The sequence below is a fragment of the Sinocyclocheilus rhinocerous genome, unplaced genomic scaffold (assembly GCF_001515625.1).
Source record: "Sinocyclocheilus rhinocerous isolate Xijiao unplaced genomic scaffold, SAMN03320098_v1.1 scaffold480, whole genome shotgun sequence".
Lineage (NCBI taxonomy): Eukaryota > Metazoa > Chordata > Actinopteri > Cypriniformes > Cyprinidae > Sinocyclocheilus > Sinocyclocheilus rhinocerous.
The window spans coordinates 1,587,181-1,600,787 of NW_015655401.1; the positions used below are offsets into that span (position 1 = coordinate 1,587,181).

At 39.8% G+C, this 13,607-nt stretch overlaps 1 protein-coding gene across 1 annotated transcript in view; it reads left to right on the plus strand.

Moving 5' to 3' along the window:
- LOC107718128 (MAP kinase-interacting serine/threonine-protein kinase 2-like) overlaps window positions 1-11,531 on the plus strand; it is a 17,317-nt gene extending 5,786 nt beyond the window's left edge. The window contains exons 6-14 of the mRNA XM_016525101.1: window positions 1,806-1,885; window positions 2,342-2,415; window positions 2,671-2,775; window positions 2,871-2,926; window positions 3,171-3,266; window positions 8,112-8,306; window positions 8,612-8,776; window positions 8,895-8,935; window positions 9,297-11,531. Coding sequence (XP_016380587.1) covers window positions 1,806-1,885; window positions 2,342-2,415; window positions 2,671-2,775; window positions 2,871-2,926; window positions 3,171-3,266; window positions 8,112-8,306; window positions 8,612-8,776; window positions 8,895-8,935; window positions 9,297-9,582 — 1,098 coding nt within the window. The 3' untranslated portion in view covers window positions 9,583-11,531. The remainder of the gene's footprint in view (window positions 1-1,805; window positions 1,886-2,341; window positions 2,416-2,670; window positions 2,776-2,870; window positions 2,927-3,170; window positions 3,267-8,111; window positions 8,307-8,611; window positions 8,777-8,894; window positions 8,936-9,296) is intronic.
- The last annotated feature ends 2,076 nt before the right edge of the window (window positions 11,532-13,607 follow it).

Genomic DNA, 13,607 nt, shown 5'->3' on the forward strand with positions numbered 1-13,607 from the left:
TCCAATCCCTGTACCTTTTGGAGAATATCAGTCTGTCCCTGATGTTTTTCCTGGAGAGAAGTGGGTTCTTTGCTGCCCTTCTTGACCCCAGGCCATCCTCCAAAAGTCTTCGCCTCACTGTGCGTGCAGATGCACTCACACCTGCCAGCTGCCATTCCTGAGCAAGCTCTGCACTGGTGGTGCCCCGATCCGGCAGCTGAATCAACTTTAGGAGACGGTCCTGGTGTGTGATCTCTAGCCTTGTCCTCATCAACACTCTCACCTGTGTTAATGAGAGATTCACTGACATGATGTCAGCTGGTCCTTTTTTGGCAAGGCTAAAATGGAGAGGAAATGTTAATGGAGAAGAGGGACTTTGCAATTAATTGCAATTCATCTGATCACTCTTCATAACATTCTGGTGTATATGCATGCATGGTGTATAATTGCCATCATAAAAACTGAGGCAGCAGACTTTGTGAAAATTAATATTTGTCATTCTCAAAACTTTTGGCCACGGCTGTACTCGCCAAGACAGGCATTTTGACAATTTTGTATGTATTTTGGCCGTTTGCGCGCAATAAGGTGCAAAACATAACTCAATTCTGTCATTGCGCGCTGTTTCAGAGGCGGCTTTATGTGTGTGCGCTTTGGGTGTGGCTGCACTGAAAACAGTCTATAAGAGAGCACGGGAGTACTGTGTATGGTTCAATTTCACATCTTTTTGCGCTTGAAGTGCTTAAAGTCACTTGAATGTTTAAATTGGCAAGACTTAAGCACGTACAAATGATACATTCCGTCATCTGTCATTGCGTTATAAGCGCGGAACCTGCGGGAATGAGTAGAATTATTATTAATACCCGCAATCTTGCACCGAAATTCAAGCCCTGCTTCTGTCTCCTCCGCTAATTCCTCGACTGTGAATGATGTGAGTGGCGTCATTGTGATGTCACGGAGAAGCTGCAGCCGTGGCGGGGATGATTTTTGGTGTGGCGGCCCGCCACGGCAGAATGAATGTGGCGGAAAGACCGTTCTTTCTATTCATTAAGGAATTTGGTTTCCTCAAATATTAAGCAGCACAACTGCTTAATATTCAACATTGCTAAGAAAAATTTCATGAGCAGCATATTAGAATGATTTCTGAAGGATCATGGGACTGAGGTAATGGCTGCTGCAGTTTCAGCTTTAACAATTGTTTTAAATTGTAATATTTCACAATATTACTGTTTGTACTTTGTACTGTATTTTTGATCAAATAAATGCAGGCTTGGTGGGCATAAGAGATCCCTTTCAAAAAACAGGCAAACACAATCTCTTACAGACCGCTAGCTTTTGAACGGCAGTGTAAAATTCAATGGACAAGTTCTGCTAAATTCTATTTAAGTTCACTGCTAAACCTCACTTATCAACACATTGCCAGCTGTTGATGGCCTTTTGATGGCTGTGCTCCCAGTAAACAAAACCAGAAAATTGGTGGCATTGTTGGTTCATTTGGAGAATTTCATTATTTCATTATAACACTTCACTTGGGGTGAGGAACCTGACACTACTTTGTACTACGCACTGGACGCCCTGTATGTTGTGAAACCTGATCGTCTGTCTAGTCCGCCAGCTTGTAAAGCCTGATGACCATGTGGTGACCTGCTGAATCAGTGGTCTGAGATGTTCTTTTGTAGGCAGGCAGTGGCGTGTCATCTGTTTGCTTGCTAATCTCCCACACGCGCCGAGTGTGGGTGATCCACAAAGGGATATGCAGATCTGTCCACTCAAGCTGAATACTGAGATGACATGGATGGTCATTAATATTATGTTTCAATGTTATACAGATAATTGAGAAGAGACCAGGCCACAGTCGGAACCGTGTTTTCAGGGAGGTGGAAATGCTCTACCAGTGCCAGGGCCACAGGTATGGGAATCCCTGTGTGACACTACTGGTCTGTTCAAAACCTCTCTAAGGCAAAATTGCATGTAACGGCCACAGAAATCCCAAAGTGCATTGCAACAAACTCTGTGGGGGGGAAAAAATAAATCCAAACGAAATTTCGTTTAATACTCTAAACTAAATGATTGATTTGAGAATTGCTCTGATATAATTACTGATTATTTTTCCCAGTATTTATGCTTTTTTTTTTATACTTGAAGTATTATGCAGTTAGCTTAGCTAAATGCAAACAGCATTGAAATCAATTGTGGTTGAGTATTGTGACTGTCAGGATGCTGCCTTAAAGACTGCTGCCTACATTGACCACAAGACTGCTTACTTGGTTTTGGAAGAACGCTTGTGAAGCTCATGAAGACTAATTGGAAAAAGCTTCCTGTAAGATACCATGACTAATGTTAATTTTTTTTTTTCTCACCACAGAAACATTTTGGAATTGATGGAATACTTTGAGGAAGAGGACAAATTTTATTTAGTCTTTGAGAAACTGAGAGGTGGTAAGTTGTTTTTTTGTGTGTATGGAAATTAGTACTGCTGATATTGTGCATTAAAATACAACATTTATGTATTTAAAATACAAAGTTATTTTTTTGATAAAATACATGCAGCCTTAGTTAGCACAAGACATTTGAAAAACATTTAAAAAAAATCTTACCTACCCTAGACTTTTGAACGCGTGTGTGTGTGTGTGTGTATTCATTTTGTAATTAATCTATAATCCTAACTCTTCATGCATCCATTTGATTTCCCAGGTTCTATCTTGACTCACATACACAGAAGACAACACTTCAATGAGCAGGAAGCCAGCATAGTGGTGCAGGACATCGCCAGTGCTCTGGACTTCCTACACAACAAAGGTTGAGAACGTTAGTGTTGATACAACGTAATGTTATCATGCACATATATATATATATTACCAACATAGATGATTGTTTGTTATGTCTCGTTATAGGGATGGCACATCGAGACCTAAAGCCAGAGAACATCCTCTGTGAACATTGTGACAGGGTGAGTCTCTCTCTGTACATGAGGAGACATGAGACATCTGAGGAGAACACGCATGCACTGCATTTCTGACCAGATTTTTGACAAATCTGTTTGGTACAGTAACATTTTATGTGCTTTTTGTGCTCTAGAACAAAAACATGAATTGAGCCGGTTATCTGTTTAGGAATACTCAATGGCCTACTTCTTAACTCATTTCATTTCAGACTGTGGCATTTGAGATTTTTTTTTTCTTTCTTTTCTGTAGATCTCTCCAGTGAAGATCTGCGATTTTGATTTGGGTAGCGGGATCAAACTGAATAGTGACAGCTCTCCCATCTCCACCCCTGAGCTCTTGACTCCAGTGAGTTTAACCCATATTAATGGTTGACTGATATGGACTTTTTGATTGCCGGTATCTTAGATAGCAGGGTGGCTGATGACCTATATATCACATCACACCATTTAAATAAATGGTAAATAACACATGCTGCAATGAAATTGTTAGGGTTAGTATTTTATAATGTCAATATTTATGACATTATAGAATTTTTCATTAATAAAAATTTTAAAAATGTGAATAGCAGACCGATAGGACCGATGTAGGACAAGGAAAAAGTGAGAGGGAGTTGTGACTTCAGCCAGAAAGGATCACATATTTTGCATTTTGATTAAATATTTTGAAGACTTATTCACACTTATGTTTCCATATGTACATATTGTGTCACCTACATTTAATTTGGTGTTACATAATTCAAGGCACTAAAACTAGACAGTTTTCCTAGATGTCAAAACAAGAAGAGCAGTGATAAAGGTTATTGGTTTAAAGCTACAGCCAATAAACCTCCAAGGGATCACCTCCAGTAACTGAGTTTTGTGAGGGTTGAACATGTTTTGATGTTACCTTGGGTCACAGAATTCTCAAGATTACAGATCAAGGAACACAGTAGACTAAAAGCGGTTTTATCAGCTCTTGAGTCTGAATGGAATGGGCAAAGGTCTTTGAATGTGAAGGCCTTCATGTACAAAGAGTATAAACAAAATTCCTCATGGAGGTCCTTTCACCCATACCTCAATCTTCTCACCACACCCTGGGGTTTTCAGATGCTTTTGAAGTGCTCAGACTGGTTTACTAGAGGGTTGTGGTTTTGTATGGTCTGTTCTTTCTGATGTCTACAGAGTTTTTCCTTTCTTGGAGAATTTCCTCTGCAACGGGAAGTGGGTGGGTCAGAACTTGGATGGTACGTGGCATTTTACCTTTTCATCATTTAATTTCAACTGATTTGAAGCATTAACGTTTCCCTCTGTAGCATACCATGTTAATGGTTTAGTTCACCCAAAAATAAAAAAATTGTCATTTTACTAACAGTCATGTTACTGAAAACCCATAAGACATTTGTTCATCTTCGAAACATGCAAATATATATATTTTTTTAATGAAACCTGAGAGATTGTTCGTCCATTAAAAGTTATTACCACTAAAATATTGATAGTTCATAAAGTTTATGAAGACATCTTAAAAGAAATCTAAATGAATTGAGCAGTTTAATCCAAGCCTTCTGGATAGGTACACTCACTTTGTATGATGAACCAATTTAATTTAGCCATTTAGTCATATTAAAAAATGCAACCTACATGTTGTCTGGAAACACCATTTTTCCTTATCATTGCCGGACTGTCTGATTTGTTGAATCACAGTGTACTACTTTTCCTGATGTGGGACAAATACTATAATTATGTGCCTAGTGGAAGTGTTCCAATTGTGCTCCCACAATCAGGTGATCTTGTATTAGCTTTGATTGGTTAGCCAAGAGCTCTTACATCAAATTACAAGGGCCACTTACGGTAAAACTACACAGTCACATTTTACCATGGCACACTCTATTGTTGGTTATCGCATTTCCGATAAAGTGATACCCCTGACACATTTACAGAGCTTGGATGGTTTGAGGGAACGTGGCGTGTGCTTGCGAGGTTACTGAGGCTTGGCCATTGATTTGTCAGGGTCGGAGAGATTGCAGTCCTGGCTTGTTTTTTGGAATGTCATTTGAGGATATGTAGTCTCCTCCCCCTCAGCCTGCACCGAAACATCAGCATAACATCTTCAGCTTCCTCCGTTTGCGTCAGTGACTCATACAGTAGTTGTGTAACCATCTTTTACTAGACAGCTGCACTTCTATAAAATAAAAATAAACTGGTTTGCTCGTGTCCCGCTAACCTCTTCAGTTTGCTCTCACTGAGGGGTTTTGTTTGTTGCATTAAGTATTAGTGCACCATTCAGGATGTCCATTCGTAGGTGTGCATTATGTAACACTCGAACAGGGTTGGGACTTGTTTATCCCCAGCCAGTGTAGAGCGGCTTAAATCCTTTTTCTCCCCCGGAGCAGCAACCTTTTGGCCTAGTTTCCACATGACACAGTGCAGACCGCAGCAGCAGCCTGTGGGCCCTGCTAGAACAGTTGTCCGCTGACGCGTCCAGGTCTGAATCGCATCAGGCCACCCCAGCTTAACTCCGAACAATAAACTTGATAATGCCCTGCAGGTGAAAACAAACAGGAGGGGCCAAGCCGAGGGAGTGCTGGTGGCTCTGATAAATGTTGTAGCTCTAGATAGCTAGAGCTCAATGCTAAGGATTTTTTTCTACTGGCCCGGTCATGCCAGTGCTTCAATTTTTTACTTGCCCTGGCAAAATTTTCACTGGCCCTGTCACAAAAAAATAAAATAGTTGCTGTTATCACTGTTTTTGAACATTTATCTTTTATTCTAATAAATAAGCTGATATGACACCAAATTTTTAGACACCAATTAAATTTTACAATTCTCGATTCCAATTTTGATACCACAGCAAAAACTACTTGCCAAACAAATAAAAAGTTTTAACATTATTAAAGACTATTGAACAGTTAGTAAATAAGAAGAAATAAACAAATTACAAGCAATAGCACAATTAAATAGAACAAAGATACAAATTAAAAAGTGCCTTAGGTTTTTAGGTTTGTAGGTGTTTGGGTACAGAAACTGAATAATCGCATGTAAAATAACATTGCATATTCTTAACTTAGTGACGCACCAATCTTGATTTTTCATGGCTGATTTGATTTTTTATTTTTATTTTTTTTACAAACAAATTGCCTTATTTAATTAAGCAATATACAAGAAAGAATGAAAATGTCTGTAGCCATTTGAAATTGGGCAACCACTGCATTTTATTCACGAATGCTACACATGTAATGTGGTTTTTGATTCAAATTCATTTATATAATTTTAAAATCTGAAGCAAAAACAGAATAGTCTGACTTTAGCTTTGTGAAATTATACAACATAAAACACATCTGGACGTACCAGAAACAGCAGACGGACTGAATGAGAACGCAAATTCACTCTCTGACATCAGGTGGCGCTTCTAGAACAGCAGTAAAACAGCGTTTCCTTGGTTACCGCTTATTAAATACTACTACAGTATGCATTACAGATGCAAGATGAAAGCGCCATGTAAACTTTTCTGAAGACATTCAGTTCCCCTCAGAGATGCATTCATATAAACTCCCATCCTAATTCAAAAGGATTTTCTTCCAATATTGCGTGCACCATGAATAGTGAGTTTGCTCTGTCTGCTACAGTATTTTCTCCTCTTTGCTTCAGTCTTTAGCGTCTCTGGTCTCTGTTGACGGCCGTTTACAGACTTCGTAATATTTCCACACAAATGACATTTTGGAAAATGATTGCAATGCAGTTTGTGTGCAAGCCCGGAACAGAGACGGTATGAAATAAAATAAAAAATGTGTACTACAGTGTATAAATTATATATTGATTAATCATTGTTAGTGGTCGACCGATATATCGCCATGGCCGATATTTGGCATTTTTCAAATATCGGCATTGGCCGATAAGTTTTTCTGTTTGGCCGATGTGTTCGAGGCGGGACTTTTATTTTGACGGCGCTGAGAACGGCAGCGCTTGAGAGCACACACCGCTCACATTCTCCCTCTTTGGCCGATAATTCTGTTTGGCCGATGTGTTCGAGGCGGGACTTTTATTTTGACGGCGCTGAGAACGGCAGCGCTTGAGAGCACACACCGCTCACATTCTCCCTCTTGTTCGCTGTCGTCGTTCAGTTCTGTCTAATATAGATAGAACTGTTAAACAAAGGAATTAAAATTTAGGCTATACAAAAAAAGTATTATAACGATTGCTTTTAATATTATTAGTAATAGAAAGGCAAACATTATAATACTTTATAATTTGCGGTCAGCATTCAGCAAATGTGCATTTATATCATTTAAACAAATCTTTGAATGACTAATGAATATTTAATTTCACAAACCTTGCAAACTTAGTCGGATCCAGTTGAGAGATCATGTGAAGTGTGCATTTGTATCCTGCATGATCGTGTGTTCTCTGTGTGACGGTCGGTCCATGCAAATTGAACGCGGACAGGAGGAGAGTTCTGCTTGACTGGAGACGTGCGATCGACAAACTAAACTCGTGATTTCAAATTATGCTGCGCTTTATGCATTTGCCCACTGTCATATTCATGTCATTTTCACTGTGTGCTGTATGTAAAATGAGCATTTTCATTGCGTGCTATATGTAAAATGAGTGTTACCTTGGCTTTATTTTAAAAAAATAACAATAAATTGATTCCCAATGCACACAAACTTCCCAGGATACTGAGTGCCTTGTTGGTTACAGTGTTTACTTCCTTTTTAATGAGATTTTTATTAAATATTTATTATTTGTGAAAAATGCGTTGTCTTCTAAAGTATAAGTATGTTTATTTTGCACAATTATTTTAAATCCATTTTCAAATGATTTAAAATTTCTTAAATATAAATTAAATTTTTAAAAAATTATATCGGCCTCTCTGCTTTTAAGATATCGGCATCGGCTGTCAAAAAACCCATATCGGTCGACCACTAATCATTGTTAAAGCTACAAAGTTACTTCCCAAGATGGGTATTTTAACATAATTTTGTATGTATTTGTCCGTTCAAGGCGCCAACTGTCCTGAGCATCTTTCACACTGGTGACATGGTGATGGGACAGTAATGACTATGTATGTAGTAAACATGAAGTGAAACCAGGATTGTTCCTCTGCTCTAGCCACTAGAGTCCTTGTGGCCTTTAAAACCCATGGGGAGATTTGTGGACTTTTCCTCGCGTGTCTGAGGACTTTTACAGTACTAAAAAGTTTATTTTATTCTTGCAGTGTGGCTCAGCTGAATACATGGCCCCTGAGGTGGTGGAGGCCTTTAATGAAGAAGCTAGCATCTACGACAAGCGCTGTGACTTGTGGAGCCTTGGCGTCATCCTCTACATCATGCTGAGTGGATACCCGCCCTTTGTGGGTCGCTGTGGAACAGACTGTGGTTGGGACTGGGGAGAGCCCTGCCAAGCCTGCCAGGTACACCACTTACTTGGGCAAGATACATAGTTTTCTGGGAAAGTGTTCAGTATCGAAAGTACTGAAAGTTCAAAACTTTCCATTGAATCGTAGCAGGAATGACCTGGTCTAGCCATCTGGTTTGATAGTCAGGGTTTGACAGTCACTAAATCGTCACTAGCCCAATTGGGTTGCGTTGTCACAAGTTTATTCACAGACGTTTGCCAATTTAAAAAGGAAAAAAAAAAACCTTAGGGTTGATCCCAAAAAGTGATATTACTTCTACAAATTGATGTTTAATACCATTCATCATAATGTGTCCACAGTGCATGCTGTTTGAGAGTATTCAGGAAGGCAAGTACGAGTTTCCAGAGAAGGACTGGGCACACATCTCCCCTGCAGCCAAAGACCTCATCACCAAGCTGTTGGTGCGGGATGCCAAAGACCGCCTCAGTGCTGCCCAAGTTCTACACCACCCTTGGGTCAAGGGGGTATGTCCATTCCCTTCCAGCTCTAGGGCTTCTGACACTTTATTCAACCCAATTAATTATTTGCTGCTTTTACTGTAAATCATGTTTTGTGACCCATTTCTGTTGTTCTTCACCTTAGTGTGCACCCAACGCTGTGTCTGCATCTATATTACATCAGAGGTGAGTATTTTGCATACTAAATGTCCTGATATACTCACAGCAAAGTTCTTTTTCATTCTTTGCTTGGGGGGGGTAAAAAGATGTTTTGAAATACCTGAGCACACCTACCGGTTCAGTAATTGCCATGGAGCAATGGTACTGTAGTTCAAAGTTGTTTACCAGCCAGAGCAAACTTTTTTGTAAAAGTGAACCTTGTTTTATCCTGATGTTGTTGGAAATGGGGCAATGCCAGTGTTTTATTTTTTGTTTGAAGTATATTGGGGGCTTAGTGATACATTTATAAATTCCAGCAGCAATAGTTTTGACCATAAATAGCAGACCATTAATCATGCTTACCTGACCTTCAATGTTCTTTCTCCAGGGGTGGTAGTGCTCAGGACCTGACGTTCTTTGCGGGGCAGGCCGTAGCCATGAACCGGCAGCTGGCTGAGAGAGAAGAGAGTGAGGAGCAGCAACAGCTAGAGAATGAGCTCTCCTCGCCGCTTCTCCTCTCCTCTAGCTCCGGCTCCATGCTGCTGGCTCTTTCCTCCAGGTCCAAGCTGGCCCACCGCAGGAAGACCGCAGGCAGCCAGCACCGAGGGGCAGTGTGCGCTGCTGAACTGCGCCAGCTCCTCACCCCGCTTGTGACTGTGGGCGACTGTGCCTGATATCTACTATATTCTCCAGCCTCTGCTCTCCACTGACGACCTCTATCGGAATCTTCAGCTAGGCAGTGTGTTGACCTCTGACCTCTTTGCCCACTCACTTTGTGGGCTCTAAGCTCTTGTGAGAAGGTCTCATGTTTGTAGCACTTTAAAGCACCTCAAAGGCTCCCTGCAAACATAGTTTTGATTGGATAAAAAGCTTGTTGTGGCCAGGAAAAAGACTTGTTGACGTCTGAGAGTCCCAGGAATCTGTCGATTATAACAATGTTTATGAAAAACCTTGGGAACCAAAGGACTCAAGTTGCTTCCATTCATCTAAAGCTGGACCCCACCTATGCTATTTAATTTCTAAGCATCAGGAAAAACATTTCTGCTCTTTGCCTTTGAGCTTACATGGGACTCCCAGCGGCCGAAACATTTGATATGTACATATGCCACTGAGACTTATTTCTCCTTCATTCACTCACAAAGTGATATTGATGGCAGACTAAGACTATGTAACTGTTGCTGGGACTTAAGTGGCAAATGATTATTTCATTTTATTCAAGTTATCCAGGGCAGAAATTGCAGCCATGTTGTGTGGGGTTTCCCTAGTCTGAATTCATTTACCAATTTCACTCCACCGTGTTAACACTTATTTTCTGCCAAAAGCAAATCTCATCAATGTTTTCATCAGAAACCTCAGGATCTCTCTCTGAATGAGAAACCAAAGCAGATTTTAAAGCAGAAAGACTCATTCTATGTCAGTTCATTGGTGTTCTACGTTTTGTCCTCGCACTGGAAAGTTTTGCCTTTTTCAGGGAGACAGAGCAGTGCAGTGCAACTTTTGTACTTGGCCTCTCAGGAAAACAGGAATTGGTTGCATAATCATATTTCCTCCCCCTTTTCATTTCCTCATGCTTCCTCCCCCTTTTGACCTGAAATGCCATGCCATGGGGGGTTTAAGGAACAGCCAGCGGTGCATTTCAAGGTTCTGCAGCGAATTCTTAGAAATTCTCTACCATTTGCATTTCCAACTCAATTTTCACCGTTCATTTAGTTAGTCATTGAACGATTCGTGAATATGATCTCTGTCAATGACTCTATTCACTGCTTGAATAAAGGTGATAATTCCTTGAAAAGACCTTAAGTTCTCTGTTAGCCTCAATTTTGTACTTGTAGGCCGATATCTAATGAAAAGGTGAAGCTCCGATATGCAAGAATCCTCCAGACATACCAATGTGCCATGCTGCTATATTATTTTGCCCCGTCCTCTTTTTTTTATAAATTTTTATGTGCGTGCTGGAAAGGGAGATTTTCATCTTCCTTTTTTAAAGTGTCTGTTTATTTGTTTTTAAAAATTTAAGGATGTAGAACTTGTATGTTCTTGAACTTGAATGTGAGGATTTCCCCTTTTGTTTTTAAATTTTTTTTTTTTTTGGTCCTCAGTGACACAGACTCTTGTTACTGTTGTTCCACAATTTCTTGCTAAGGTGACTGTAGACACTATAATGTTTGATCAAATTTTTTTCTCATGTAGTGTCACCAGCAAATATGCAGATCAACCAGGAACAAAACCAAGTGCTCCTACTCTCTCTGAGTGAAGCAAAGACTATCATTATTGCTTTTTTCTAGTTTGCAAGTGTTTTGTTCTTGAAATGCATATACAGTTGATTCCTCTTTTTTTCTGATGGAAACCACCTTGGAATATGCTGAGTTTAGTCTTTCTTTCTGACAAAGACCTCATTATTTTTGTTTTTATTTTTTACTTTCAATTGCATTTTTTTTTTTTTTTTCATTTTTAATTTTCATTTAATTTTTGAACCCCCTCATACATGAAAATGACTAGTCTACACTTATTTTAAGGGCCAGTGGTGTAGCTTTCATGTTTATCTTGTATTTTCATGTGGTTGTACCATTTTTGTTTCTCATCTGACCCAGGGGGGCCAAAATAAAGAACATGGAAAATTGTTCAGCTAGAGTGGTCACAGCTTTCTTGTAAAAACACTCTCATAATTGACTACCTTAACTTATTATTATTATTATTATTATTAAGGGTTCAAGCGTGTTGTTGTTGTTGTTGTTGTTGTTAGAATGGCCAAGGATCAGCAATCTCCACGTAAAACTGATCGGGCAGACCAAAACCGTAAGTCCTTGAAACTTGGAGGGATGGTAATACTCGCACCGTCTTCAACATCACCAAGGCTCACCCCAATCGGCCTGACGGGTGCTACAGAAATCAAAAATACGAAATCGCTTATAACTCCTAAACCGTTAGTTGCAGATTCAAGTGCCTTATGTTGTTTGCTCACAACGATCGTCCAATTCGATTCGATCAATTTTCGGGTATTTTTGATTTTTTTGAAAAACCTATTTTTGGTACTGAATATCAATAATTATCAAAAAAAGTTGAACTATCGACTGTCCATCGCAAAGGGAGGCCAAAACATTCGAAGGAGGCGGGGCCACTTTTTTACTAAAACTGCTATAATTCTTGAACGGAATAAGATATCTTCACCAAACTTAGAACACATATGTAAGAGCACAATTTGAGATCACAGTACAAAAAAATGCGGCGTTTGGCCACTTGGTGGCACTATAACAGGGAAAAAGCTTAAAAACCGCTATGTACGCTACGCATCCGTTAGTCCTGACTTGAAAATTGGTATGGAGCCCCTTTGTCCAAATACCCACACTTGCGGTCTTGACCACTTGATAGCGCGTGCGTGCGACAGGAAGTAAGTGCGCAAGACCGTCCCAGACCTTAAAAACACCAAAGCGTAGTGCCCTTAATGCACACTAAAATTCCGCACTACCGCTCCGGAGCAGTATTTGAGACTTAAGCCCAATTTATACTTCTACGTCGAACCTACGCCGTAGCTTACGCATAGACGCACACCCATAAGCGCCTAACATGCACCTCTCCAAAAATCTAACAGCGCGTCAATTCTACGCAGACCGCAAGCGCTGTGATTGGTCTGCAAGAAAAATTTTGATCTGCCGTGGAACAAGTCCTTGTGGAGATTGAAAGAATGCCATCATCTCCTGTTCCGTTGTCTCCTTTTTGTAGTTTTAAATCATGATTTAATGATTTGATATTTATTTGCCGCCGTCACGGCTATAATGCTTCTCCGACGACCCGCTTCTTCGGCTTTTACCGTGGTACTGCGGGTTACACCAGCAACATGCCCGTGGACACTGCTGACTAGCGGTTTGCATGTGTACTGCACGTTGACTCGGACAACGACGCAGAAGTATAAATGAAAACTGACGCATAGCCTACGGCGTAGGTCCGACGAAGAAGTATAAATCAGCCTTTAGTGTATCCCATACACTAAGGGATACACTTTGCACTTGACCACGTCATATAACGTTTGGTCAAGTGCAAAGACCGCAAGTGCGGGTATTTGGACAAGGGGTTAGACCATGTGCTTAGATCAGTAAAATATGGCCCTATATTTCTTTGGTAAGTTCCCCTAAAATTGCATTTATAACCACTAGATGGCAGCAGAGGATCACTAATGGGCTCATTCAACTCACTAATATAGTGCTTTTCACAGGTTTTACTTTTGAATTTACATTTACACAGTATAAAATCACTGTTATAAGATTTAAAATCACATTTAGTCAGTTTTCCAATTTATACAGACATATCAGTTTTTTTAAATTAAGCCACATTATGATTACAGTTAAACCTGAAAATGATATATAAATTATTACAAAAAGAAGAGGACCAGTAAGCGAATTTATTTATCATTTATTTCAAATTTCTATAACTGCAACAAAATGTCTGTGTGTGTGTGTAAGCATGCTTAAGGAGTATTAATATAATAGTTTAAAGGGGTCATATGATGCTGCTAAAAAGAACAGTATTTTGTGTATTTGGTGTAATGAAATGTGTTTATGCGGTTTAAGGTTCAAAAAACACATTATTTTCCACAGACTGTACATTATTGTTTCTCCTCTATGCCCCGCCTTTCTGAAACGCGTCGATTTTTACAAACCTCATTGGTCTGAAAAGCGAGGTATGCTCTGATTGGCCAGCTATC